Consider the following 26,616-nt stretch of genomic DNA (forward strand, 5'->3'; position numbering starts at 1 on the left):
TACGAATTGCACAATTGAATCTATGTATATATGCATACTGCTAAAATTTATTTATTCAAAGTCAAAGACCCAATATTCTCAAAATGGTAATAACAGCAAAATGTTTTAGGACAGAGAAGGTAAAATATGAGTCAGATCTTATGTCACTGTAACTTTATATAGAAGGTTGTTACAGACTTATAGAGCTTATATTACAAACGTAAAGGTTGTGCGACCGCTCAACTGAAACTTGAGTGAAGGTTCGTACGCATATAATTTTAAAAATATATTAACGTCATCATCATCAGCCCATATATGTTCCCACGGCTGGGACACAGGCCTCCTATGAGGGTTCAGGCCATAAAACATAAGAAGTTAACATACAAGTTTAATAATTATGGCATACGTATATTATAAACCAAAACTTATAAGTCATTTTTAAACCTCTGTACAAAATGCTTCTGGAATGCCGAGATATTCCATTTCAACAGACGAAGTATCAAGTTAGTATGTGGGCTCTAGAGCTTAGGCTCTAATCTAATGCCTGGACACTACCGCAAGCTTGAACTGCTATACAGTTCCATACAATTAGAAAAATGCCATCTAACAATATTTTGGTAGATTACACCAACAAAATATATATTTTTTATGTATATTAATTGTAAAAGACAGTAATAGACAACTAACTTTAAACACTAGGCAGTTAGTTAAGTAATAACTGTGCTAAATTCATAAATTTTTTCATTAACAACGAAAATGAGAACAGCCATGATAGAACGCTGGCTGCACGCCAAAATATTCAGTTAGGCAAAAAGGGAAATGAGTGTGCTACCGAGCTCAATCCGATTCCGCATCACACTTTCCTTATGAAGATTTAGAAGACGTGACGTCACGCTCTTCTGAGAAAACATCGCATACATGACAAGTTCCTAGGTAATGTATTATGGCTTAAGTGAACATCGCGAGACGTAAATAGATCGCTATCGGACGTGATTCATCGTTCACAATTATATGACAAGTTCATCAGCCACCGTGGCGCTTGGCAGCTTATTCCATTGCAAACTGGGAAGATATAAACTTGTTTCAGTATTTTCTACTTTTAAATGTATTGTTTTCGTATGAATTGTTTTATTTTGACCTATTTTATTTGTATAATCTACAGTTTGTAGGTATATTTAAAAAAAAAATGAGTTCATATTACCAGACAAGTGTACATAAAGTTATTGAACGGAAATTGAAAGACATCTGTTTATCCTAAGTTTATCCCAATAACAAGGCCGGTAGGCGCCACTGTAAACGATCACTATAAAGGGGTACTTACAGTGTCGTCGTAATGCTGCGTGTGTAGCGCAGTGGTGCTCCCTTCTCTTGAATTACATGGTGATGAATGGCGCCTCGAACGTCGACCCTCTTCCTCGTACTCCTGAAGACACAAATCATTTTCAAGACCGATGAAACAAACATTAAGACGTGGAGTCAAAAGATATTAAATACGACAGTTCATGCAAAGCACATAGCAAGCAGGAAACATAAAAAAGCAAGGAAACATATCACGTCACACAACGCAACCTTGATGCAAGTCCTTAAGATTCGGTGAGAACGTGTCGAGACGATAGATTAACGATAAGGGGTGTGTTTCAGAGAGTGATCGCAATCAGACTGCTAGCTGAGGGCTGACCAAGTCGCATGGCAATTGATTTTCATTCTATTTTTGCATGTCTGCGGTCCAGATATATTCTCACAATGCATATATTTCGAAACAATTATCCATAAAATTATGTGAGCAATTTGTAATTGTTTATTTTACATATAAATAACTATGTCTGACTGGATGACCTCAATGAAAATGTTTATTACAAAACCCGCAAAATTAAAATAAAAGACTTCAACTTCTCAATAATACATGTTCTACTGTAGTTCGTCCCATATTCTTAGTTTTCGTAGAAATGTTGAATTTGCTTTTTACTATAATATACTGATATAGTTTTCCACAAGTTCATTTTTTCATACTTTATGTAGGTAGGTATACTAGTATAGTATTATAGTATCAATGATTTAGCTTTTTTTGACCGCATTTCGCCTTATTTAATGTAATTAAGTTCATCTAAAGTATGACTCCTGAAAACAATATTATTTTTCTAAAGATAAAGCCGTCTTTATAATAACTCTGGGTCGCGATAGCACAATAGTTAATCAGTTCAGCTCAGAAATCAAATCGGTCTAATTAATCTTTATTTTCATCAGTTATCTATTTATCCACAGGACAGGAAAGTCCTTATCACACTACTTAGTTCGTAGGCGTAGATATGTCGTAGGGAAATGAGAATATCAGAGATATCGCGACTGACCTTAGGAATGTTTTTCATAAAAAAATAGCATATTGTCATATTATTACTATTTTTTTTTAGTAAAAAGACTTAATAAGCAAGAATATTCCATTTCCGTGATGTCGTGGTATCAGTGGGTAAAGGGCTTTTATGATATCTGTTATATTTCCCTTCGACAGATATATTTTATGGATGCTTATTAAAATAACAATCTCATCTAGATAATTGACTGTATTGCCTGTCTCGGTAAAGGCAAATCTACTTGACTGTATCTATCGTGAGATCACTTCAGTTACATATTATTTTCAATAGCTTTACTGTGGATATTGTTAAAACAAATTCAATCGTTTGGTGAATTCGATGTTTTTTTTTGCTTTACAATAGTTTTTGCTCTATACAAAGATATAAAACTATTGTGTACTTATGACCTATACGTTGCGAAGTTTGCGTGATCAAATTAATAAATTACTTGGTGTTATCGTTTAGACATAACGAAAAATAAATACCCATGTATTTATAACTTTATTTTAAATTGAATGTAAGTACTATATTATAATGATGTAGGTATAGGTACTGGATCACGAATGTATAATTGTAACCGCTAATTACAAATAAAATTTTAAACTGCAAATATTTACCTATTTCCTTGTACTTATTATTCTGTGCTATTTCTTCCTCTACATTTTTTTTAAATACTATATTTCTTGTTACATCGATTATAAACTTTATAACGAATATATACGTAGTATTTCATATCAATAAATAAGCTAAAATAAAACCCTTTAAAATAATATATTCTTTCGAACTGCGAATCTTGCGTATAACTTATAAATTTGGAATTATAGATACCAGAGATATCTGAACTAGATATCTATCTTTGATATATACAAGTAATAAAAACTAAATTTAATAGGTAGAACCATTGGTTACTTTAGTTTACAGGCCACCTGTTTCTCTCGAGTTTATTTTCTTATACGTTTAAACATTAGTTTAATTTTATTCTGGAAACACGGTAAATACTGAACCTTATGATATATTCTTAACATCGAGTAAGTTATTGGCAGCGATCCAAGTAAGATTTGCCGACGCGTTCTGGTATAAGTATCATTATTTCATAAAAGCTGAACGTTGCCTATACTTAACTCTAAAGTCAGTCCGCAAAAAGATAAGACATGTCTAGAAATAATGTATTTTTTTACATTGTATAATAAAGCAGGAAGATAAAGGTATAAGGTAAACTGGGATAATTATATATTATTTAATGTATATAGTGGAGTACCTTCCTACCTAAAAAGTATATGATACGCTTTCATAATTTAACTTTCAAGGTTAAAATATTAATAGACCATTTGAAACCTTTCATTTAAGAAAGCAATTAAATTAATAGTATAATCTCTCTTGTTTCAAGATAAAAATTAAATATTTTATGCGCAATACAACCTACTTTCTGTAAAAAATAGAAACATTCCGCAAATAACGTCACGAAAGGGTATAAAGAGACCCTCGACCCTATTCATGGGTAGTTTTTATATTTCTACTTCAATGAACTCTTTTTGAAAATGACTGGATTTCAAATTCGAATCACAATTCAAATGGTGTCTTCTTTCATGAAGGAAATTCAAGAATTCTTTTAATTTCCGATTGCCTTCGTTTTTTTCATCATTTTGCTCATGTTTTATAAATAGTAGACTTCTATGGACCTAAGGTCACGTTTATTTCTAACACATTTAAATATTTACTTGTATTTTTTTGTATATTTTCGTCTATACAGTTCAATTTTCGTTTGTTCGTTCGAATATGTAGTTCGATTTAAATGTTGTAAAATGCTCAAATTATGTAAACTTCATGAAATTCTTTTGCTTCCTATTGGTTTTTGTGTTTTGAGTTCTTTAGCACGATTATTATTAAATATCGATCGATCATAATTCTTATTTAAAAACATTGTCTAAACATTATATATTATTCAAGTGTAAATTCAAAAGTATCGAAGTATCCATCAATACGAGGTAGTTTTTTTTTAATTATTGCATAAGGTATTCATTTAAATAAGAAAAAATAAAAATACCCATACAATTGTATAATAATAATGATTCAAGCGTAATTATTTCTATTCGTTCTAGCATAAAACGACTTTTAATTTTATAATGAGGGTTTATTTGTAAAACTTGTATCGCATAAACTTTGCTCTCTACCCTATGCAGGCGTTGCATATTGGAGTACACGCTGGAAACTTTTTGCGGTAATAAATAAAAATGGAAGTAAAAACAAGAAGCATCTTCAATGACATTTGAAAATGCATTTCTTTATTTAAAATGAACATATCCTTTATATTTATTTGATATTCATCATATAAATAAATATTTTATTATAAAATATATTTATAGTTTTTAACTAATTAATATGCTACGGATTTTGTAGAGGCTACCACAAATAACGCCTGAGGTTGCATTCTAGTTTGGCACCGTTTGGAATGAGGCATGTGTTATTGATTAGGATTCTCGTTTATTATGGTGTTGTATAATTAGCAACTATTAAGTGATATAAAAAAACAATCTTATGTTTAATTATGGAAGCCAAAATCAAACAAAAATAAGAAAAGGCCAAAACGTCCTTACCGTATGTACATAATAATTTTTATTTGGTGCAGGGAAGTAATAATATGAATAACTTGTTTATTAGAATCGCATAAAATATAGCTATTATATATGGGTAATACGTCATCAAACATGACAGTATCCATCTTAATCTATCTCGACATCGAGTACATAATAAATCGACGTTCGTAACAGTTCTGCTATCATCCACTAAAAATAAAAATAATTTGACCGCACACAAACAATCATGAGTATAAGATGGATGAGTCAATTTCAATCTCTTAAGTGTTTACGAAGTGGGCAATACCTTAGCCATGGCCTTCAAGTCCATGGGCATGTAGTCGCGAAACGCGACGCGTCGGCGGCGGCGCGACATGCCGTCTGCTCGACCAGCCGGCGTACCGAGCACTGAAGTCGACAACAAACGTTGAACACCCCTAATGCACCCAATTTCCCGCGCACGTGATATTTTCATTTTCAGTTATTGTGGAAACAATATGCTTCAAACACTTTCCGTGTTGGTTTACCATTAACGAGTTCAACCTATCTACGTGTAGCGCTAAATTGAAGACTATACCGTTGAGTCAAGCTTTCAAACCTATTGTATTATAGATATGAGCTAAAATAAATTTAACTTTAATAAACGTTTACATTACATGAAATAAAAGGATTCAAAACACGTAAATGGGAGAAAAACATAATCGTAGTATGGATAAAATATAACCCTTGAGATGCTCTGATCTTCAAAGCTTTCAGTTGAAAGGCGTATGATAAGTGGACCGTGTCGTTTGTAAAAACCTTAAAAAGGGAATTGGTCTACTTATCTTTATGACATACCAAGGTGGCTTATTTCCACGACGCAACTCTACCTCTATAGCTCTCTGACGTCACCACCGCAGAAAAATTATGTGAAAAGCATAGACTTAATTTCGTTAAAAGGTTTACTTTAAGGGAAGTCTTTTAATTTATTGGATTGCGGCAGTAATTACAAATACCAGATTACGTTTATATATATTCACATTCATGTTACGTAGTGATAGTACCTACCTTAAATATTTTCACGACTGCTTGTTACACATAATTTTAATTCGTATCCAACTTTCTTATTAGCCCAAAATAATTAAAAAAGTTTCATTTCAACTAAACAATATTTCTTCGTTGTTTACATAGCATATGAAAATGTATAAATTCATGAAAACACTTTACAAGTGTACCGCCAAGTCCTTTGTCTGAGGCTCGGTGGTTTTTATGTTGTTTTTTAAAAGGGTTCTTGTAAATTAAAAGGAGCTGTTCCTGTAAGAAATGTCAACAAGCGGACCCGGCAAGTGGAAAAAAATCTTTATGACGTCTTAACCGAGATTTTTTATTTTACATACCTTGGCGCTGTAACTGACATTAACAAGGGCTCATGTATAGAAAACTTTATATGTAGCTATGGCTATTGTAAATTTAAAATTATTTTAACAATTGCATTTAAAATTTCACATACATTAATGGTAACAATATAAAGTTCTATACAAACTAAAAACTAACCTTGCCAAGCGGAAATTGTGGATTTCATTCATGTTATTAACGAAATGATAGGACAATAAATTAAATATTACTAGTGCAATTTAACCCAATATAAATGTGTGTATGGAAGGTCCTTCCTAAATATTGTTTTATGTATAAAAAAATAGGCTATAAACTGAACCCAGTAAGGTGATCGACTCCCACACTCACATGTTTCACGTACAGAAATGGTCTGGGAAATGTTTTATTATAAATATAGACTATATATAATATATATACATATCCCAAAATTCCTACAGTTCGCTGTGTGCAATAATTCTTCATGCAAATTTAGAACAAAAAATACTATAACTAACATTAAAAGGTAGGTTTTTGACGTAAATTAAGACTATCATCATTATTATGAAATTCCTACTAGTACCAAACTACTAATGGCTTTCCCATTCCGCTTCTTCTTCACGCCTAAGATAATGGACAGATAGGGATGATTTATTCCCGGGGTAACTCAGGTGGGGACGCAGAGGAAATAACAATTCAAACATGCTGACAAACACTAGTATTGCTGTAGCGCATTTTTAATAACTAGGTACTAACAGAGACGACAACACCCAAGTTGAAATGTTGTCAGTGTTTCTTATTCCTCATATCCTTATAATGTGTCTGGTATTATATGACTTTCCCCTTAATGAAAAAAAAAATGAAGAAATCCTTCAGGTTTGATAATAAAAAATTGCAATAAAGTTGGAAATATATCTACATACTCGTGTATAAAACGTTGTAAACGAAAAATTTACTACCTCAAACGATCTAGGTTTAAGTACTCCAAAAACAACAAATTATAAGGCCTAGCAACATAATAATAAAATACGATTTTAACATGCGATTGAAAGAAAAAAAAATATAAAATTATGTAATGGGAGTGGAATTTATATTCTTTTTTGCCTTAAACATCTTCTTAGACATATTTTTTTATATGAGTTATTGTTATTATAGTAATTTATTTTAAACAATAAATTTAGTTAATAAGCTGACACTATTATAAGCTGGTATTCTTACGTTGGGTAGCTTTACAGATTGTGAAAAGTACTCCAGAATGTATATGTAAAAATGATATTTCCATCGTACCTAACAGGATACCTACTAGGCCACTACGTATCAATTCAAAACTAGACTTTAATCCTGCTAGACGTGAGAGATACCGTAGAAACATCTGTGCTCCACACTTATAACAAAATTGTGACAGAATAACTATAATGAAGAATTATACAGCATAATAACGAATTGACATTCATGCTAAATCTGTAATTTAGTAGTCCATAGAAATAAATTTTGAGGCTTTGGTGTGTGTTTCAGTGGCCTCAATTTAATTATTTTTTTTTGTGTTTAGAGGGAGGGTTAATAGACCTTAACAGCAAGTTGATGAGAAATTTTGAAAGAATTACTTAAAACTAAAAATTAAATTTAACAGCAAGTTTTTTAAGATACAAATATGTGCAGTTAGTTTTTCTGTAGAATTGCTAGTTTATGAGATTATTGTGAAACCTTTTTTTAGAGATGGCAAAAAAATGCGTCCTCCTTGAAAAGTAAACCTCAATCTAACTTTATTAACTTAAATATTCAACAGCAATAACGAATTATTTTATATTATGCAAATCACTAAAGAAGTTATACTCAACTACCATACTTAATACCTGAACCGCAATTGAGTTAATTTTAATTTGTTAATTTAGATATTATTGTGGTGTTATAAAAATTGGCTAACGATTATTTCTGTACCATAAGTTTTAAAGGATAAGAAAGCTTAAAATAACCATTTTAAACGAAAAATAAAATCAAATAATTTTTTCAGATTACGAACTTGGTATAGTTAAGTTAGTTACAAGTATTTAAAAGATAACGGAATTAATTATGCACATAAAAAGATGTTGTATATAAATGTAATCGTTTAAATTCATACTATTTGAACCTAATAATTCTTTTTTTTCTTTGAAATAAAACAGGAAGATAGAAAATATAACCTTCAGATAAAATAAAATAATGTTAACATTTGTAATTTAATAATTTAATACCCATTTGTTGACAATTTTCTTAAAAAAAATGGATTTTTTTTCCATTCAATTTTGTAAAAAGAACATACGTAGGGCTCGTCCGGGATTTGAACCCGGGACCTCTCGCACCCGAAGCGAGAATCATACCCCTAGACCAACGAGCCGATAGAAAACTTATTGAAAAAGTCACACCTATTACACATTGATTACAATAATACGTTATATTTTAAAAAATAGATCAATTACCACGCTTACTATAGCTATAAACCATGAATATTATTTCCGAGTTAAAGCATATTTATATCGATTTAGCGAAACGATATTATATTTTATATTTTGCAGCATTTCGAGCCTTAGTGGAAGAAATTTAGAAGGTATCTACTGCTAGGATATATAACAAATTTATATCATTATAGCCTTAGAAGAAGTGAGTGGCCGCTATTACCGATACGTTATAACTCTGATTAATCGCAGATCGTAGTATCGATAATGAACAATGAATTTTGCCAGATTTACCCCACCAATTTTAGATATCAATTTTCAGGAAATAACGGCCATTATTGTGAAATTGTGAAGATCTAAAGCTAGCCGTTATTACTTCATGCAAGAAGAGTGAATCATATAAACTCAGTGCCAGTGTCGCGATGTCACTCCATTTTATCTGTAGATTTTGAAGGAGAAACAAACCGACAATTCATTAGCGAGGAAAGGATTTAGAAAAATCATGTCTAGTGCCCTTTTGAGAGTGACATCAAGGACACTGCTAGTAAAAGAGTGTAAAGAAAAGTGATCGTGTAATAGAATGTTAAGAAGTGTAGAAGGTAATTCTGGCAAAATCACCTCATGTGGGGGCTCCAGGTCGTCGTCCATTGGTGGCGCGTCGGTCGCCCGCCAGGCGCGCCCGCTCCTGCCCCATACAACACCTCGTCATAATGCTTGACCATCTCAACACTCAAACACTACGCAGCAAAATGTACTGCATACACGATTTTTTTAGAGGTAAACAAAACCTACAAGATATTCGTCAGAGATCATGCGGTAAAAGAGCGGTATTATCTATGCTTTGCTGCATTTTACTTTGTTAGTGCTTTTAAATATTCAATGATCCATGTATCTACGTTATTTTTATTAGAAGTCAGCAACAATAAAAGAGCTATTGCTGGTTCTGAGGACGCCATTTTTCGTTTAGGAGACTATTATGAAACAGGTTTACGGGCATTTAACTCAAAAGAACCCTCACGGAGCAGAATAACGATATAAAACTGACGGTGACAGTAAATACGATCGTTTATGTGCCTATAAAGCTATCGGTAGCCATCATTCAATACGAAAACATTTCGAGTGTGAGTACCTATTTGCGGCCAGTGAGATGTTGCATGAATTAAAAATAAATAAATGTATTTTGTTTTTTACTTTTAGTAAAAGAGCGAACGAAAGCGAATACTAAACGAGGACTCGCCCTTACCGACTTGAAGAGCTCTTTTAAATTTAAACGAGGCTTAAAAGCCATCGACGTGGAGGTTGCAAGGATTTATGCTTCGTTTAGTAGAGAGTAGCGACACGAATGCAGGAAATTTAGTGAATTTTGCCTAATAGACATCTGTTCACATAGGCTAATTTAAGATAAGTAGAAGAGAGATATGTTAAATAGTTTCGTGCCTGTACCTGTAGGTGTCGTGGGGCGGAAGACCCAAGCCGGAGTCCTCAGAGGGCGAGCGGTGGTCCACCACTAGAGGGACCTCCGGCGGCACCTCCTACAACAATATACTACACCTCACCTGACCATTTCATATTTGAAAACAATTGGGCATTTTCGACACGATTTTTAGTGCTTTATTGGTCATGCGAAGTATGTGCAATTTTCTGATCACGTACAAATGCTTAATTCCTTTCATCATTATACATAACACTTTTAATTTGTTTTTTTTTTTGAGGATTTAGTTTATCATATTGCCAATTTTATTTAAATAGTTTAAATTAGTATTATATATGGTTTCTTGGAAAGAATGTCCTAAATTGTGTTGTAAATAATAAAACAGCTAACGTAATAAATATACGTCAAGGCTTGCTTACATGGAAGCTATAACTATCTATAGTATAACATGAAACGTGATACGATATGCCGTTTTCAGTATTTATTACATTTGTACAAATGAAATATACATTTTTGAATTATACAATCTGGCTTCATGGTATCACGTAACAAGTTTTAATGACCACAAATATTTGTATTTCACAATCACACCGTCCACTATAACTGTATGCAGAACAAACTAGGTAACAAATAGGAAAATATTTCTGGTCAAATTTTAATGTGACCAATCAATATACGCATGCAACATAATATAACAGATACTATAAGGGTGTGTTTACACAAGCACTCACCGGGTCGTGTAGATCATGCATTGTTGAGGACGGCAGCATGTGGCGCTCGCCGCCGCGCTACGGAAAATAGATTAATCTCATCTAAATGTACAAGCTCAACCGATATGCTACTACTTATTGTTTTATTAAATGCTTTCGTGCCTTGTGTGCAATAGTGCAAAGTTCGCCTGCGTTAGAAGTGCTTAATTGCATTTTACCTCTTGCATGAAACCTAGTTATATATTTAAATATCATGTAATACCGTTGCATGTGCTTTATACTTATCTTTTCAGCTATGTTTCTATTCTTATTCATGAAGACTCATACAATATCTATATCGCAAATTCATAATCTAATTGGGAAACTGTTCTATACTGACTATAGTTCTGACTATAATTCTCCAAACCACTTGAACAATACGAGGGGAACACTACTCTATAGTTATATATTTTCATATTGTTAAAGCAAGTCTCATTTGCATCGTGTCACTAACTAACTATACGGGGCGGCCGATCTTCACGGCCAATTTTCATTGTATATTGCAGGCTGACTCGGTAACAGAGTTAGTTGTGCGTCGCAAACGGAGCGCAAAATTGTAATTGAAGTTTCTTGCCAGAGAAATTACGAAGTAATAATACTACTTCACTTCAGCTACCCTAAGCGCAATTCAAACACAAAAACTAGTGAACACTAAATCTTCAGTCTGGCAGACGTGAGACATTATATTAATTTTATTAAGACAACTTCGACAAATCTAGAAGTTAAACCTCCGCTTGATAGCTGTAATGCCAATTTATATCAATATTTCTAACTTCGATACAGCTAGTTTTCGTAAAAAGAAATGAAACAAACTTTATATCATTCAGCATTTCAATATAATATAAATAAATTGTTATAAATTAAACACAGTTGACTTACAAAATGAGTTACTCTACATTTTAAGTATTTAGACTTACGCATGTAAACAAGGCTTTAGGCATATTGTAATAAGGATACACTACGATACATAGGTGTGTGGATAACTAACATATCTTTATAATTAAAAACGATTACACTTTTCGTAACATTGAATTATATGAATGGAAAGTTTGAAAATATTACAAACGTGATTTTTGAGCGCTCTAGGACAACGTATTTTAATAATCTCTGTATACCTTAAGGTGGTGTCTGTTAAGTGGTGAATATTTGTATACCTTTAAATGGTGGTCGGGTGGCGGTTCGTCCCTCCTGTATACCAATTCATCAAACCTTGGCCGGTCTTCGGGTAACAAAAACTCCCGAATTTCCGTCAGAAGGGAGTACTGCATGGAAAATATTAAATTTCATTTTATTACGGATGAGGCCCTTTTCAGTCGATATAAAATCCATTTTAAGGATATTATTAGAATTTCTTAAATGCTTTTTGATACCTTCAAAATTAATAATGAATAAAAGTCCCATCAGTCTCGTTACATAAATTTCAGAAAATTTATGAAATCTTTGAGCAATAAAAACATACTCGATATTTTTTCAATTGCTTATCTAATTGTATAAAAGCATGATCTTTGCATTTGAAGATATATTTTTGATGTGAAGCTCAATTAATTCAGATTAAAAAGGTTTCGTGAAACTAAAACGATTTCATTAAATAATCTTTAATAGCACTGCACCTTTTGTGGAGTGTCCAGCAGGTCTCTGAGCACCGTTAGAAATGAATCCGGAGTGAGCCTCCTCGTCGCATACTCCTCCATATAGTAGGCAAGTGCAGGCAAATCACTCTGTGGCAATAGAGACTTGGCTTTTTGTTCTACAGCAACCGCTGCCGCTCCTCTCCGCCGGCCCCAACCGCTTATCCTAGTCCCAATTGATAGTGATAGTTGTGAATTCTATTTGTCTTTCTCAGAAATTTTTAAAGAATAGAGAAAATTCGATTACGAGGCGGGATTCGAACCCGCGTCTTTTTGCCAAACCGTAGCAATGCCTAGCCTCTCAGTTACCCGTAATCCTGCCTCATTTATCGAATTTGATCTTTTGTTTCAGTTTTATGTACCTAAGGGACACATTAAGCCATCTAATTAAGGTGTTAATCCTACTAATATTATAAATGCGAAAGTTTGTAAGGATGTGTGTGTGTGTGTTTGTTGCTCTTTCACGCAAAAACTACTGAACCGATTGCAATGAAATTACGTAGATAGCTGAACAACTAGAATAGCATATAGGCAACTTTTTATCCTGATATTCCTACGGGATACGGACTTAGGCGGGTGAAACCGCGGGGCGCAGCTAGTATTAACTAAACTTGACTTGAATATGGGGTAAATTGGGCGATTTCTTAAACATTCGTTATTTATTTATTATTTATATCGTACTAGATTGAAAACCTATCATGGTTGGTTAAAATATGTATGATAAAGCTCGTTGTGCCAAAACTAGCTCACAACGTTTTGGGGTTACAGAAAAAAATCACACTGTGAAAATCATGTTATGGCTCTAATGGAAACACCCATAACACTTTGTGATAATCAAAGAAAAACCACATAGCGAAATTTGTGTCCTGGCTACAGCTATTTTACCTCGACGCGTTGTAATGTTGAAGAAAACAATAGCGCTATAAGGACTTTGTATGATTGTCACATCGAGTAGTAGTCGTTTTCATTAGAGCAATACTATAAACTTCGCTTCGTGTATTTTTTAAATAAGCATATCGCGTTGCGAGCAATTTTTTGGCTTAATAAGCGTTTTCGGTCTTTAAACCCAACTTATATAAATTCAATTATACCATTAACATTTTGGTATTGGATAGGTATATATACAGTGTATATTTAATATTGAAATATTGAATATCCAACGGCAAAGTGGTTTAAAAAACGAACAAATTAAAAAATAGCGCTAGGGCGAGTGTACAAAGTGATTGGCGCAGGTCATTAACTATCATGAATCACTTTTTCTTCGATCTGTGTACGTGGCACACTGCAACGTTACTGAAAAACTGTACAGTAATTAAACAGCATCATCCTTGGCATAATATTTGACCCAAAAACTTGAAAATTGCATTTGGAATTTTTTTAAGTGGCTATATCTGTGGTTGAAGTTTATTGTATAAAATCTAAGTAGCACTGCACCTACTAAATGTTGCAAATTTAAACAAATTTTATACATTTTTAACTCCAGACGCAATTATAACAGGGACTTATAACTTTGGGATCGTATCTTCCGAACGGATGAACCGATTTTGAGTTTGTTTGTAAAGCCTAAGTTGAATAACTTGTTGAAAGGAATCTTTTAACATGCGCTAACTGCCAGTGAAATTCAAGCCAAAATTGGTCCAGTCGTTCTAAATATGATGCCAGAACAAAGAAACAGAAAAAAATATTTTGATATTTGATATACCATGTTGGATCCATATATATATATATATATATATATATGTAATATCAAAAACATTTTTTCAGTTTGTATTTGTATTTAGTAAAAATTGGTTTTAAATTTTAATATTGAAAACAGGCACTCAAATTTTAATTTAATTGGATACATATTAATTTTCGTAACTAACATTTTTAGTTATCAAATGACAGGGGTTGACTAGCAGATTACTGTACTATTTCAGTAACAAAGTACAAATACACACACATCCTTACAAACTTTCGCATTTACAATACTAGCTGCGCCCCGCGGTTTCACCCGCGTAAGTCCGTATCCTGAAGGAATATCGGGATAAAAAGTTACCTGTCTAATCTAAGTAAATTTGGTACATAAATTTCATTGCAATCGGTTCAGTAGTTTTTGCGTGAAAGAGCAACAAACACACACACATCCTTACAAACTTTTGCATTTATAATATTAGTAGGATAATAGGATTATAATACTTAGTAGATACGTTTTCTTTTGATTATTATGATAAAAATACACGTATTTAGATTTCATGCAAATGCCTAAATGTTATTTGCATGAAAGTGGATATGTAGAGGAATTTTTATACGTCATAGCGTAGGAGGAAAATCGCTTTGAAGACACGGAAATATCTATAGGTATATAGCTTAAACGTCAATATGCTTCATTCTACAAATGATATAGGATCGGAATCACAAACCGTTTCATGATCACAAACTTAACTACATACTGTATTCGCTTGGCTGAGTACAATTGATCAACTATTAAATCAGTATGTTAGATAATTTATAAATTTAAGCGTACGTTTACATTATAAATCTATATTTTTATTTAATTGTATTCATAGTTTTATTTAACCGTCTGTCTAAGGTTACCATAATGTAAATGTATAATGTCAATGCCATTGTATATATAAGTATAATGCTGTAGTTATCATAATCTTAACACTTTCAATTAAAAAATATCAAGCACTTAAAAATTACCGTGACGTTTTGAGATAAAATCATTGACCTATGCACAGATAACATATACTAAACGCTTGTGTATTCAGTTTTCATTCAGGCAAAGTGACAGAAATCCAGTAGAGCTTGAGCTCAGAGTGTTCTGACATGGGCGATAATGTTCAGTGTCAATTACGATTTAATATTTTGATACGTTATTCGAAATCCGAAACCAAACAAGAAATTTTAAAATCAAACAGTCATTTCAGATTTTTCTAATGTCTAAGCAACACACAACATTCTTAGATGAGTTAACGAGCTTGCGTAAAATTGTTATATCGTGTTTCAAAACTGAAGTTGATCTTATCTAGCTACGAACTTTTCCTACGGTAACTTTCTTCGAGACAACTTTTAATTATGCAAGTGCAAATTTAACGCAAGTAGAATATTGTTTTACAGTGACCTAAATATATATAATAGGGACTTGAATTGCACTTGTGTTGTGTACATATTTTAGTTTATAGTTCTTGAGGTTTCAGTTATGGACCGAATTATGCGTAAACGTACAACCAATGGGTTCGATTTCCGATGGAACCAACCAATAAAATCTTTTTCTGGCAGGACACAGAAGACTAATCACCTACATATCCGTCAAGTAAATTGATTAGAAAAGAGATGATCATCGACCCGTAAAGTGACGCTTCACTCAAAATATACTAGCTGGAACCTGCAACTTCACTCGCTTATTATGTGGCTAACATGTAGCATGTTACCTGTGTATTAATCCAGACTAAAATCTATCTCTGCACCAAATTTTATACAGATCCCAACAGAGGTGAAAGAGTAATAAAACTTTAAAATTCTTCCTAAATTTCACGTTCATAATATTAGTTGAATATAAGTAGATACACATACAACAAAAAGTATATATATTAAAATGTTATATATTACCTGGGGGCCGCTTCTCGTTCCCCATATGCTGTACAGGCATGAGGGACCTTGCCCACGTCTCTCACCAGCAAAGACATTCTTTTGTGGTACTTTAGTTGTGCGACTGCTTCATCGTGTGTCACATCTACGAAGGACTGGCCGTTGACTTCTAATATCTGATCACCAACCTGGTGCAAAATAAAGGTATTCATATAAATGCCTATTTTAAGGTATAAAATGGACATATTTTATAATTTATAACAATATTTATAAAAGAAAATATATGCTACTTAAGTAAGATTACCTGAAATTTAATTAAATAAAGCGAAAAAAAAAACAAAATGGAGATTACCTTATATAAAAAAATACAAACATAAAATACGACATTGAGGTCGGGAAAGGTAGGAAATATTAGGGCCTAAAATTGATTTCATACCGGCCAATATCTGGCTTTATAGCGGGTTTACGTTGAATTTATGACACAATTTTGTTTGCTACGATATAAATTGCTTCCTGTTTATCGGCGACCTCTCTCTTCCTATAAGGTTACGTTCACATATTTTTTATTAAAACTGATGTTTTAATAACATTTTATAATAAAAGTGCTCTATATAATTATTGTTATAGGTCTCCCTTATTAGCGTAGCCGCTTACCCTTCCCTTTGCTCGGATTAACCGGAATAAAGTATAGTCTATGTCACTTAGAAAAAATATGAATCGTAGCTTATGCCTATATATAGCTATTGTTGAAAATTTCCCAAAATCGCACAAACTACTTTCTTGGAATAATCATAAATGTAAACAAAAAATTCAAATAACGTGCAAAAGAAATCAATGCATAATATTGAAAAAATACATTTTTAAATTACGAAACTCCGAAACAGATGAATCATGCCTTAATCTCATTAATTATAAATGGAGAGGGCAATGCTTAAAATACATGCTTATGTAACGCCAACACACACATTAAAATTCATGAACACGACTGATAAAGAGTGATTATTCATGAGAGGATGGAAACTGAAAATGCAGATGTTCTAAAAATTTGTTAAAAATTGTTATTATCTTTGTCGTTTCATAGTTAATGAGCCTTAGTTATAACATTATATGATGTAGGGATAGTAGAATAAATAAAAAAAAAACATAATTTACTCATGGATGAATTTACTATTAAATTCATTATGTAACGTTTAAAGATAATCTTACATAAATTTTCATTTTTTAAATCCCTAGGAAATTAAAGTTCTCTAAGAAAACTCAAAGAAAAAAGAAGAAAATTGTTTATATGATTATCTTTACTAACCATTAGTCCCGCTCTATCTGCAACGGAGTCTTTATCTACTCCCGTGATGTAAATTCCAAGATTGTACTCCAACCCGCCTCTTATCATTAGCCCCAACGACTGTCCCGGTTCGATACATAGATCCACCTGTAACCAAAATATTCCGTTAAAATTTTTTGAAAATATGAACTAAAGTGAAAAAATAATTTCCATTATCCTTTGAGTGAGCTTAACACTTTAAATTCTGTTAATATGTAATGTGTTTTTTTTATAATTTTATATCCATAAAAATTCATCGTCTTTGTCACTAAGAATTTAGCAACTTTCAATTTACCAGCAAAATGAAACTAAACTTATCGCTTACCCATTGCATACAATGACTTTAAATTAACTTTATCAGCAAAACATATACCTGCAAAATCGACCAGCGGGTTCTTGTACTATCAATAAATCTAAAAGAATAGAATTTGCATTCAAATAAATCTTTTTTATTCCCAGTGATCGAGTAAATTGGCAAAAGAGAGAGCTTTACTCGGGCGCTTTGACGCCGAACTGAGTATTGCTGATTGCATGTAAAAGTAATTTATGAGCGATAAAAAATAGATGGTACATTCCCAATCTAGTTACGGAAATATTAATTTTATTTATTCGGTTATTAGCAAAGAGATAATGTTCTTCAATTGACATTACGTATTATACATTTGTTCAATCAATGCCACAGAGCTAGTACACTTGTGCCCATATATTGGAATCAGGCTTAACATAAATCATACTATAGCCAAAGATACGGGGCTAATAACACAAATGCCTGAGATAACGAGATATGTCATAGCGCTATAACTTTAATTGCATACTAGTATTACGCGCTCGTTTATGGATTACTTGCACCTGACATTGTATTACTAGCATTATGGCGTTGGATCAGAGAAGATTACGTCAATGCATTACGTGAAGCCAAATGAAGTTATGAGGAAATTGTCATATGTAAATGTAATAAAGGTGCTTATTCTTTTTGTTTTATCTCCTTGATACAAAATTGATTTATATAGTAAATATTTCACACACAATGGATCCGATTGCATTTATGTTATAATCTCAAGATGATTAAAAATAGCTGATGATTTTGACTTTGAGTGATCATTAAAGATTTAAATGTCAAATGTCGATTTATTCGATTTTTATGCAAAGACGAGGTCACAAAAAAAACTTATTTCAGGCATAATTTTTCTTCTTCACACTTATGCAAATTAAACATTTTTAAAAGGATTAATGCAGATACTATATTCAGGCTCCATTGGTTGGATCAATTTGAATCGCAGATCGTTTCTTTTAAATGGTAATCATAATACTTGACCGATATTAAAATTTCAATCTAGTCTCATTTGTTTTTATAGACACCTTAACAGATATAAGTATAACACGAAATTATGGTATATCCTTCCTCATTATACATATATATTAGCTTCTCCTTTGCAAATTTACTTACACACATTTATTCATACTTGGGGTTTATTAAAATCTTCATTATAATAAAAGTGAAACAGTGTGAGTAACTCTAACTAATATCGGTCTTTATCATATCTCCGCGCGGGTAATTTCATTTCCTCATATTTAGATAAATTAATACCCAAATTACGCATTTACATGACATTGAAACCAGCAAAGACAAGTCGACGTTGTCTGAAATAAAATACTTAGATTCTTTAAATCGCACTAAAAGTTTACCACATATTCTGTAAAAAGTATAATCGAAAATCCCGAGGGTGTTGTGAGTTGTGACCTAGTTGCCGGTTTACAAGGCATTAAGAGGTTTCTTTTAGCCGACAATCGACCTACCACTGTAAATTTCTGATTCCCGATTGCAATATTAACTGCGTCATTGTTTTGATGCTAGCATTTATTTTAAATTGCTACTGATCAGTCTCAATTTTTTTTTTCATTATATTGCAGCTTATTATAAGAAGATAGTTGTGTATGTTACACATACATATACATTCCATCTGTTGTAAATAGCGTCTCCCCACTGTCAAAATGTTATACATCTAACCGTACAGAATTATATAATATCTGTGATTTAACACAACAACTTACTGTCGATTAGTTTATTTGTACATTAGATAAAGATGAGAATTTTTGCCATGGTATTTGTGTAATTATACTTCATGATTCGCCATTTCCACCTAGTTAGTTTAAATTTCAACCTGCAACCCGGGCCGCCTTGTATCCCCACGAGTGCAATGCTAATGCTATAATATAATATATACTGTACACATATACTATATTACGATTGAAATATACATATGAACCTTAATATTGAAACAAAATTCAATAGTATCTATTAAAAAAAGCCCGCAATAAAATTCATTGCACAGACTTACGATCTAAGCTACTTAAATTTTGTATTATATAACTCATTTATTTTTAAGTTACTTATTTATATGTATGTATCCTTTTTGTGACAATAAATACTTTTTATTATTATTTTTATTTATTTTATATTAAGCATGCAGACAACGTGAAGCTGCTCTATTTTATACTATGTAGTGACAATCAGAGTGAGGAATGCTCATCTATAAAGAGTACACCGAATAGTCGGACACACACGATAAAATGAATAATACATCACCCTTCGTATCGATCGGTCCTTGCTAGCAGAGCGCGGTGGGCGCAGCGGCGGCGGCGACGCTGGCCGCCCGTACCGGTCCATCCAGGAGCACGACGCGCGACCCACCAACGCACCAGCTGTCCTTACCACCATCGTCAGTTGACGACATGATTTCAACATCTACGAAGAAAATTCTTTAATGTAAGACATATCTAGCAAATACGCATATAGCGGTGAATCAAGTTTTTATCTTAGTATAATTTTTGAATATAGTCCATCTGTCTCTAATTTTTAGTTTTATAGCATTGAAACGCTTCATAAATGAGAAATTGGTCGTGAAGTGTCCCTTCCGAAACCGAAACAGTAGAACAAATTTGATTACTGAGGCAGGATCATGGGTGGCCGAGTTTATTGCTACGGTTTAGCAAAAAGACAGGTTCAAATCCCGCCTCGTGATAAATTTTTTTATATTCTTTAAAACTTTCTCATCTAGTATATCATCAAATATCAATTTTATTGAGCAAAATCGTGTATTGTATAGGTATATAAGAATTACTACATTGATATGAAATTATTATGCTTAGCTTAAATGCAGTTATAAATAACTGCTTAATTTTGATAAATTAATCGTATCATAAATGTTAATGAATAATTGATATATGGTTTTATCTGAAACTGACGTAAATGTCGTAAAGGCAAAATTTTATAGCAACATAAAGTCTAGGAATAGTTGAGACAGTACGTTCGTACGACATTCGTTAGCCGGCTCGGCGCTCGATGTAATAAAATTTACTACCCGATTGGCTACCACGCACAACTTACATCTCGCATATTATACGAGGGTAGAGAATCCCTACGAATATTAGAAATGCGAAAGCATGCTGCGTATTATATGTTCCATTATCACGCAAAAACAGGATGTGGCTAAAAATAAAACATCGTCTAAAATTGGATAATAAGTAATACTTTAATTATTACTTATTATAATAAGTAATAATTGTAATACTAATTAAATATAGTTAACTTAACTCTTATGAAATACATAATGAGTTATTTTTGCACATAATCCCATTCAAGTTTTCCTTCCAAGGAATTTAGTTTGACAAGAAGATAATAAAAAAAAATAGACGATGTAATCAAAACTTTGTCGTAGCGCCGAGGCCTACGCGCCGTAGCTATTGGTTACAAATAAAGAAAATATTCTCACTAAAATTTACTTCTGATATTTCAAAATATTCCTTAAATACACTTGTATATTTTAAATTTATGCAAAATACACTGAAGCAAATTATAAATATTCGTGTGAACACACTCTGTTTATTAAAATTTCCCTTTATTAAGACGAATTTTGTCTAAATATTCGTTTTATTAATGATTATAAGCAATTAGAGAATAGAAAGTACTTAAAACACTACCTATCTACATTAGGTTACTATAAAATTAGAGAAGGGCGGTGCCTAGTGCCTATTAGGCATTAACTAAGCTCGGTCACGAAATAATTACATTCACTGACTGGCAACACAGCTGACATTGTTTAATTTCGCTGCACATTTTCATTGCCACAAATAGCAGCAATAGAGGAAATTTAGTTGGCAACATTGTGATTTTCGTGATATTTAATAGAACATCAACCAGCATTGTATACACGGTTTAACTAGCTTTTAATTCATTTCGTATTGTAACGTAGCATCATATTTATACATTCATAATAATGAAAATGTCTTTTAATATATATTTTTATGCAAATTATTAGTATGTTTAATGTAGGTAAAACGATATAATCAGTTATCATTTTCCTTTGTTTAATTTTACGCGAATATTTTACATTTAAAAATATATATCTACCTACCTTGTGAAAACATATTTTTGAGATACCCATGCCACATTTAGAAAAGAGAGACATAAAATCGATTGAGAGATAAAGCTACTTGGATAAATTATTTTGGTCTCTTGCAAAATGGTAACAGAAGCGTGCCACGAAAAGGTCAAATGTCAACTAAATATACAATGTATTTATTTTACAAAACGGCATAAAAATATATTTATTCGATAATATACTAGACTGTAAACTTATGTTATCAAAAAATACTACCATTGATATATAAAAAAACTTATTTTGCAATATTTTTGCTACAGTTAACATATAAATTTGATCAGTGCATTTTGCTTAAGGGCCTGTGGAAATATTAATAATTTAAAGTTGCAATATTTATATACTTATATAACTTTGGACTCTGCAAATGTTTTGCTCGCTTATAAGGAATAAGGAAAGAATTGACGAAAGACAAAAAATGAATGGACTTATACTAAATGCATTGAGGTGCTGAGGTGTGACTGTGGTACATTTGCCAAAAGTGGTGCAAGCCCAATAGTACCGAAGCGAACTCGACTCCTTAAAATGTGCTTTATTTATATTCATAGTATATGCTACCTTAAGTGCATCCTCGTGTGATATTCCGGAGAAGGGAGTGCCATTGACTTGCAGTATAGAGTCTCCGGGGCGCAGCCCTGCGCGCTCTGCCACTGAACCTTCTTCAACTCGTGATATATATACTCCGACACCTACGAATATAAATTTATATTTTGTAAAGTTTGTCTTCAATGTATCTTGATAAAGAATAGATATTTTTTGCGTGGTGCGTTCGCTCGAAGTAGGCCGCTTAACTTAAAATTGCAATTATTTTTTTTGTATTGTGTACCGTACAGTTAGCGGGTGGAAAAAAGAACTTTCAAATCATAATATTTCTTTTTAAGACTATTTATTCGGACTTCAAATGAGACGATCCTGTGATCATTATTCTAACATTTACGTTTGATATCAAAATGAGCATATAAATTTACAGGTATGACTGAATTTATGCTGTATTAAAGAATTAAATTCGTATTTATAAAGAACTCTTATCACAATTATGTTAAAGAAACAAGAGTACATTTTTTAATGTACCAAAAGCGATACAATTATATTTACAGTTTATTGTAACAAGCTGACACGTTGATTCCATATAAATAACTTAATAAAATCCATGGATCGAATGAGATTAGCGTTTCGTGAAAAGCCTTTGATCACTGATTGGATCGCTTTGTTTGACCGCACCGTGTTCTATTTATATTCGAATCAATAAACGGAGCTCTATCTGTGTATTTACAACAGTTAACGTGAACTTTTCCCATATATCATACTATAACCCATTGAATATGATACTGATATCCTAACTACCTTTAAATATAGATATGATTATAAGGAACGACATTTTTATGTTAAAATGCTCAAGAGATAATGAAATTCTGCAGTAAAAGTGATCATGTTTTTCTTTAAGCTAGATTTTAACACCTAATTTCTTTCTTAATTAACATTAATATTTTCCATATATATACGTATCCATGTATATGCATATGGGTTAACAGAATTATGATATAACCTTATGATTGAATATTTACTAGCCCCTCCATTCAAATTGAAGTATCTGTTTGCGTCGCCGTTTCTTGACTTTACTCCTAGAAATAAAACATACCTGCTTCTTTACCTCCTTTCACGCATATCCCGAAGCCGTGCGAATCAGCGGGGTCCCTGCTCATGGTGACGGTGCGGGTGGCCGGCTCCGTCGGCGGCGCCGGCGCTCCGCCCGAGGAATACGGCCTTTCCCGCTCCACCCCTCGGTATATCGCCTAGTAGAATATAAAGAGAACAGTATAGTACGAGTGAAAAACTTAACTAATAGGTATATTTTATACGGTGCCCCTAAGGCACATAACACTGAAAGTATATGAGAAGTTCTATTACTGAGGTGCGATCATGGGTGTCCGTGAATTCAGGTGTTACCACGGTACGGCAAACTTTCAAATTCCACCCCATAATTGATTATTTTAGTTTATTTTTATATTTTTCAGAAGATTAAATATACACACACGTAACAATTTCTTGGGAAACGTTAGAACATTAAGCTATATCTTATTCTTGTTTTATTATTTTTTATTTATCTTTTTGTATAAGAAATGCAATATAGTCACATGAAAGCTACTAATATTATAAATGCGAAAATTTGTAAGGATGTGTGTGTGTGTGTGTGTTTGTTACTCTTTCACGCAAAAACTACTGAACCGATTGCAATGAAATTTGGTACGTAGACAGCTGGACAACTGGAATAACATATAGGCACCTTTTTATCCCGATATTCGGCATACGTAATTACGCGGGTGAAACCCCGGGGCGCAGCTAGTAAGCATATAGAGTTAAAAATATGGAATAGTTAATATTTAAAATATTTTTAGTAAGTAGTTTAACAATAACAGTATGGAATTCTTAATAATAAAATAATATGGCAATTGAGGCACGATCTGGCTTTTAAATTATATCTTATATTTTTAAAGAGTGATATATATTTGTTATTATAAATTATAAGGAATGTTCTATTTATTTGTTATGTTCCAATAAGTAATGCCTACATTCCTTTTATTTCGAGCACATTGCATTACATTTACAAATCTTTTCAATATCTGCTACGAGAAAATACCAAAATAGATTGTTATTTTTCTGACGCTTCGAAATCCTTATTTCTTAGAGAGAAAATTGTTTTAGTGCTTTTGCTATCAGGAAAATATAGGTTTGATTATCGACCATGAAGAATTATCGTATTATACATCTCATCAGATCATCATACAGAAAATTTTTGTGATTTATTAGGATATTTTTAAAAACTTTCGTTGAATCTTTCTATAAATCGGAAGACACTAATTTTGTTAAATTTAATTTTTAGTTTTATAGCATTGAAATGCTTTATAAATTTCTCATTTATCATAATAATCCCGCCTCGTGATAAACTTTTTCTATTCTTTCAAAATTTCTCACTAATTTTGTTTTCTAATACTAAACATAAACTGATCTTGCTTATTAAGAAATTACGTTATAATACAAATAAATCGTTGGTTTTTCGTTCTAATATGATAGATATAAATAAAAAAAATATAAAAAACGTACTGACGAACAAAGAACTTAAACCGTTACCATAATTAAACCATTAAGTTTAAATAATAGATTAAATATTCTTATGACATTTATGTGATTTAATAATAACTAGTAGTAGTAGTAATAAAAATAGTTTATTTATAGTAAAATAAATAGAAAAGAATACGAAAAGCAAGTAAATTATCATTTAAACTCAAACATTTATTCATTTTTGAATCGTCATATTATGCAGTTATAACATTTACCACCGGTTCGGAAGGAAATTTCTACAGAGAAGAGGCGGCAAGAAACTCTGTAGTTGCTCTTTTAAAATAATATACGCTCGTTGCTGTTTTAAATATAATAGCATAAGTAATAAAATAATATAATAATTTAGATGACTATACTATACATAAGCTAGATTTTCATAAGACTTGTGTAAATTACCTCATAACTCTCGTTGGAATCCAATTTGAAGACAAAATGTAGGACTTCAGTTCACTAAACCGCTCAATAACTGTACACATAACGCACCGCTTAATGCTTCCCGGCATACATTTTTACCTCACTTTTGTATGAATATCGATCACTACGAAGACCTACTACGATCACCTACATACGTATACAACAAAAAATCAAACCTATTAAACGACAGGTTTTATTTATTATCAAGAAAGTTTTTGTGCAGTTCGTAGCAATACAAAATAAATTACAGATTTATTACAAAAATATTCTAAACAGTAACTTATTTGGAAATACACCAATTAATGGCATTTAGAATATTTTCTTTTTTACTGAAAATATGAAAGAGACATGGCTCATTTCAGCATTTAGAGTGGACTGACATAAACTATTACAGTCAGCGGTGGCCCTCACCTGCGTCAAGTCATAATATGGACACACCTTCTGATAATTAAAAAAATATTTAAGTTGGTACCATACTGTATACAGGATGTAATTCACATGTCAATATACAGTAGCAAATTTATTGTACATGTACATAAAGTCAATTGTCAAGTACAATTTCAACTAAAAGTGTTGTGAACGCTTTTGTTACTTAAAAGTTTCGAGACGATGTATTTTTAATGCATCGATTAAAGATGCAGCGAGTCCATCGTCCTTAATAATTAATCACACGGAGGCGAGTTACTAATATGTCTGTTAGAATTTTCAAGCAGGTAATAGATAAATGGGGCAGACGCTCAGGTCATGTCCATTTGTTTCTCTAAACGTTTACCGCTGCGGCCATGAATAAAGTAGTAATATCGACTCGTAGCAGCTCGGAATAATTCACGCATTTGACAGGCCTCGCTGGACGCCCACGTTTCATAACATCAGACTATTTTTAGAAAACCAATTACAAATGTGTCAATAAGTAATATCAACATCGATTAGCAGGTTGGTACGTTGATTCGCATAAATGTATTGGACACTTAACTTTGTTTATTATTTGTTAATCGAATCAAATCATTTTCAGCACCAAATTCGGTAAAACCTAATAATAGTTTATGATCATGTATACACAGCAAAACAATAATACAAATTCTTATAAGACAAGAAGAAGACAGAATACTGTGTTGGCGACTCGTTTTCTCGTAAAGCATAAAATTTCTTTGTAAAGATAGCTCAGTTTATAAACTTACATGATGTGTAGTACTGCTGGGACTGCTGGCTGGAGAATGTCGTCGTGTTGGTAAAGGCGCCGGCAGCGGAGCGGGCAACG

At 32.3% G+C, this 26,616-nt stretch overlaps 1 protein-coding gene and 1 non-coding gene across 2 annotated transcripts in view; both read right to left on the reverse strand.

Annotated features, from left to right (window-relative positions):
• Positions 1-26,616, reverse strand: part of LOC119832202 (whirlin) — a 60,672-nt gene that overhangs the window by 18,091 nt on the left and 15,965 nt on the right. The window contains exons 5-16 of the mRNA XM_038355872.1: positions 26,537-26,608; positions 23,464-23,617; positions 22,383-22,513; positions 19,973-20,131; positions 17,368-17,493; positions 16,086-16,252; positions 12,474-12,657; positions 12,018-12,125; positions 10,846-10,902; positions 10,126-10,214; positions 9,301-9,367; positions 1,301-1,402 (exon numbers count right to left, since the gene is read on the reverse strand). Of these exons, the coding sequence (XP_038211800.1) occupies positions 1,301-1,402; positions 9,301-9,367; positions 10,126-10,214; positions 10,846-10,902; positions 12,018-12,125; positions 12,474-12,657; positions 16,086-16,252; positions 17,368-17,493; positions 19,973-20,131; positions 22,383-22,513; positions 23,464-23,617; positions 26,537-26,608 (1,416 nt within the window). The remainder of the gene's footprint in view (positions 1-1,300; positions 1,403-9,300; positions 9,368-10,125; positions 10,215-10,845; positions 10,903-12,017; positions 12,126-12,473; positions 12,658-16,085; positions 16,253-17,367; positions 17,494-19,972; positions 20,132-22,382; positions 22,514-23,463; positions 23,618-26,536; positions 26,609-26,616) is intronic.
• On the reverse strand, positions 8,553-8,624 carry Trnap-cgg. Its single transcript has one exon. It is a non-coding gene; the product is annotated as a tRNA-Pro (tRNA).

This window comes from Zerene cesonia, chromosome 1 (assembly GCF_012273895.1).
Source record: "Zerene cesonia ecotype Mississippi chromosome 1, Zerene_cesonia_1.1, whole genome shotgun sequence".
Lineage (NCBI taxonomy): Eukaryota > Metazoa > Arthropoda > Insecta > Lepidoptera > Pieridae > Zerene > Zerene cesonia.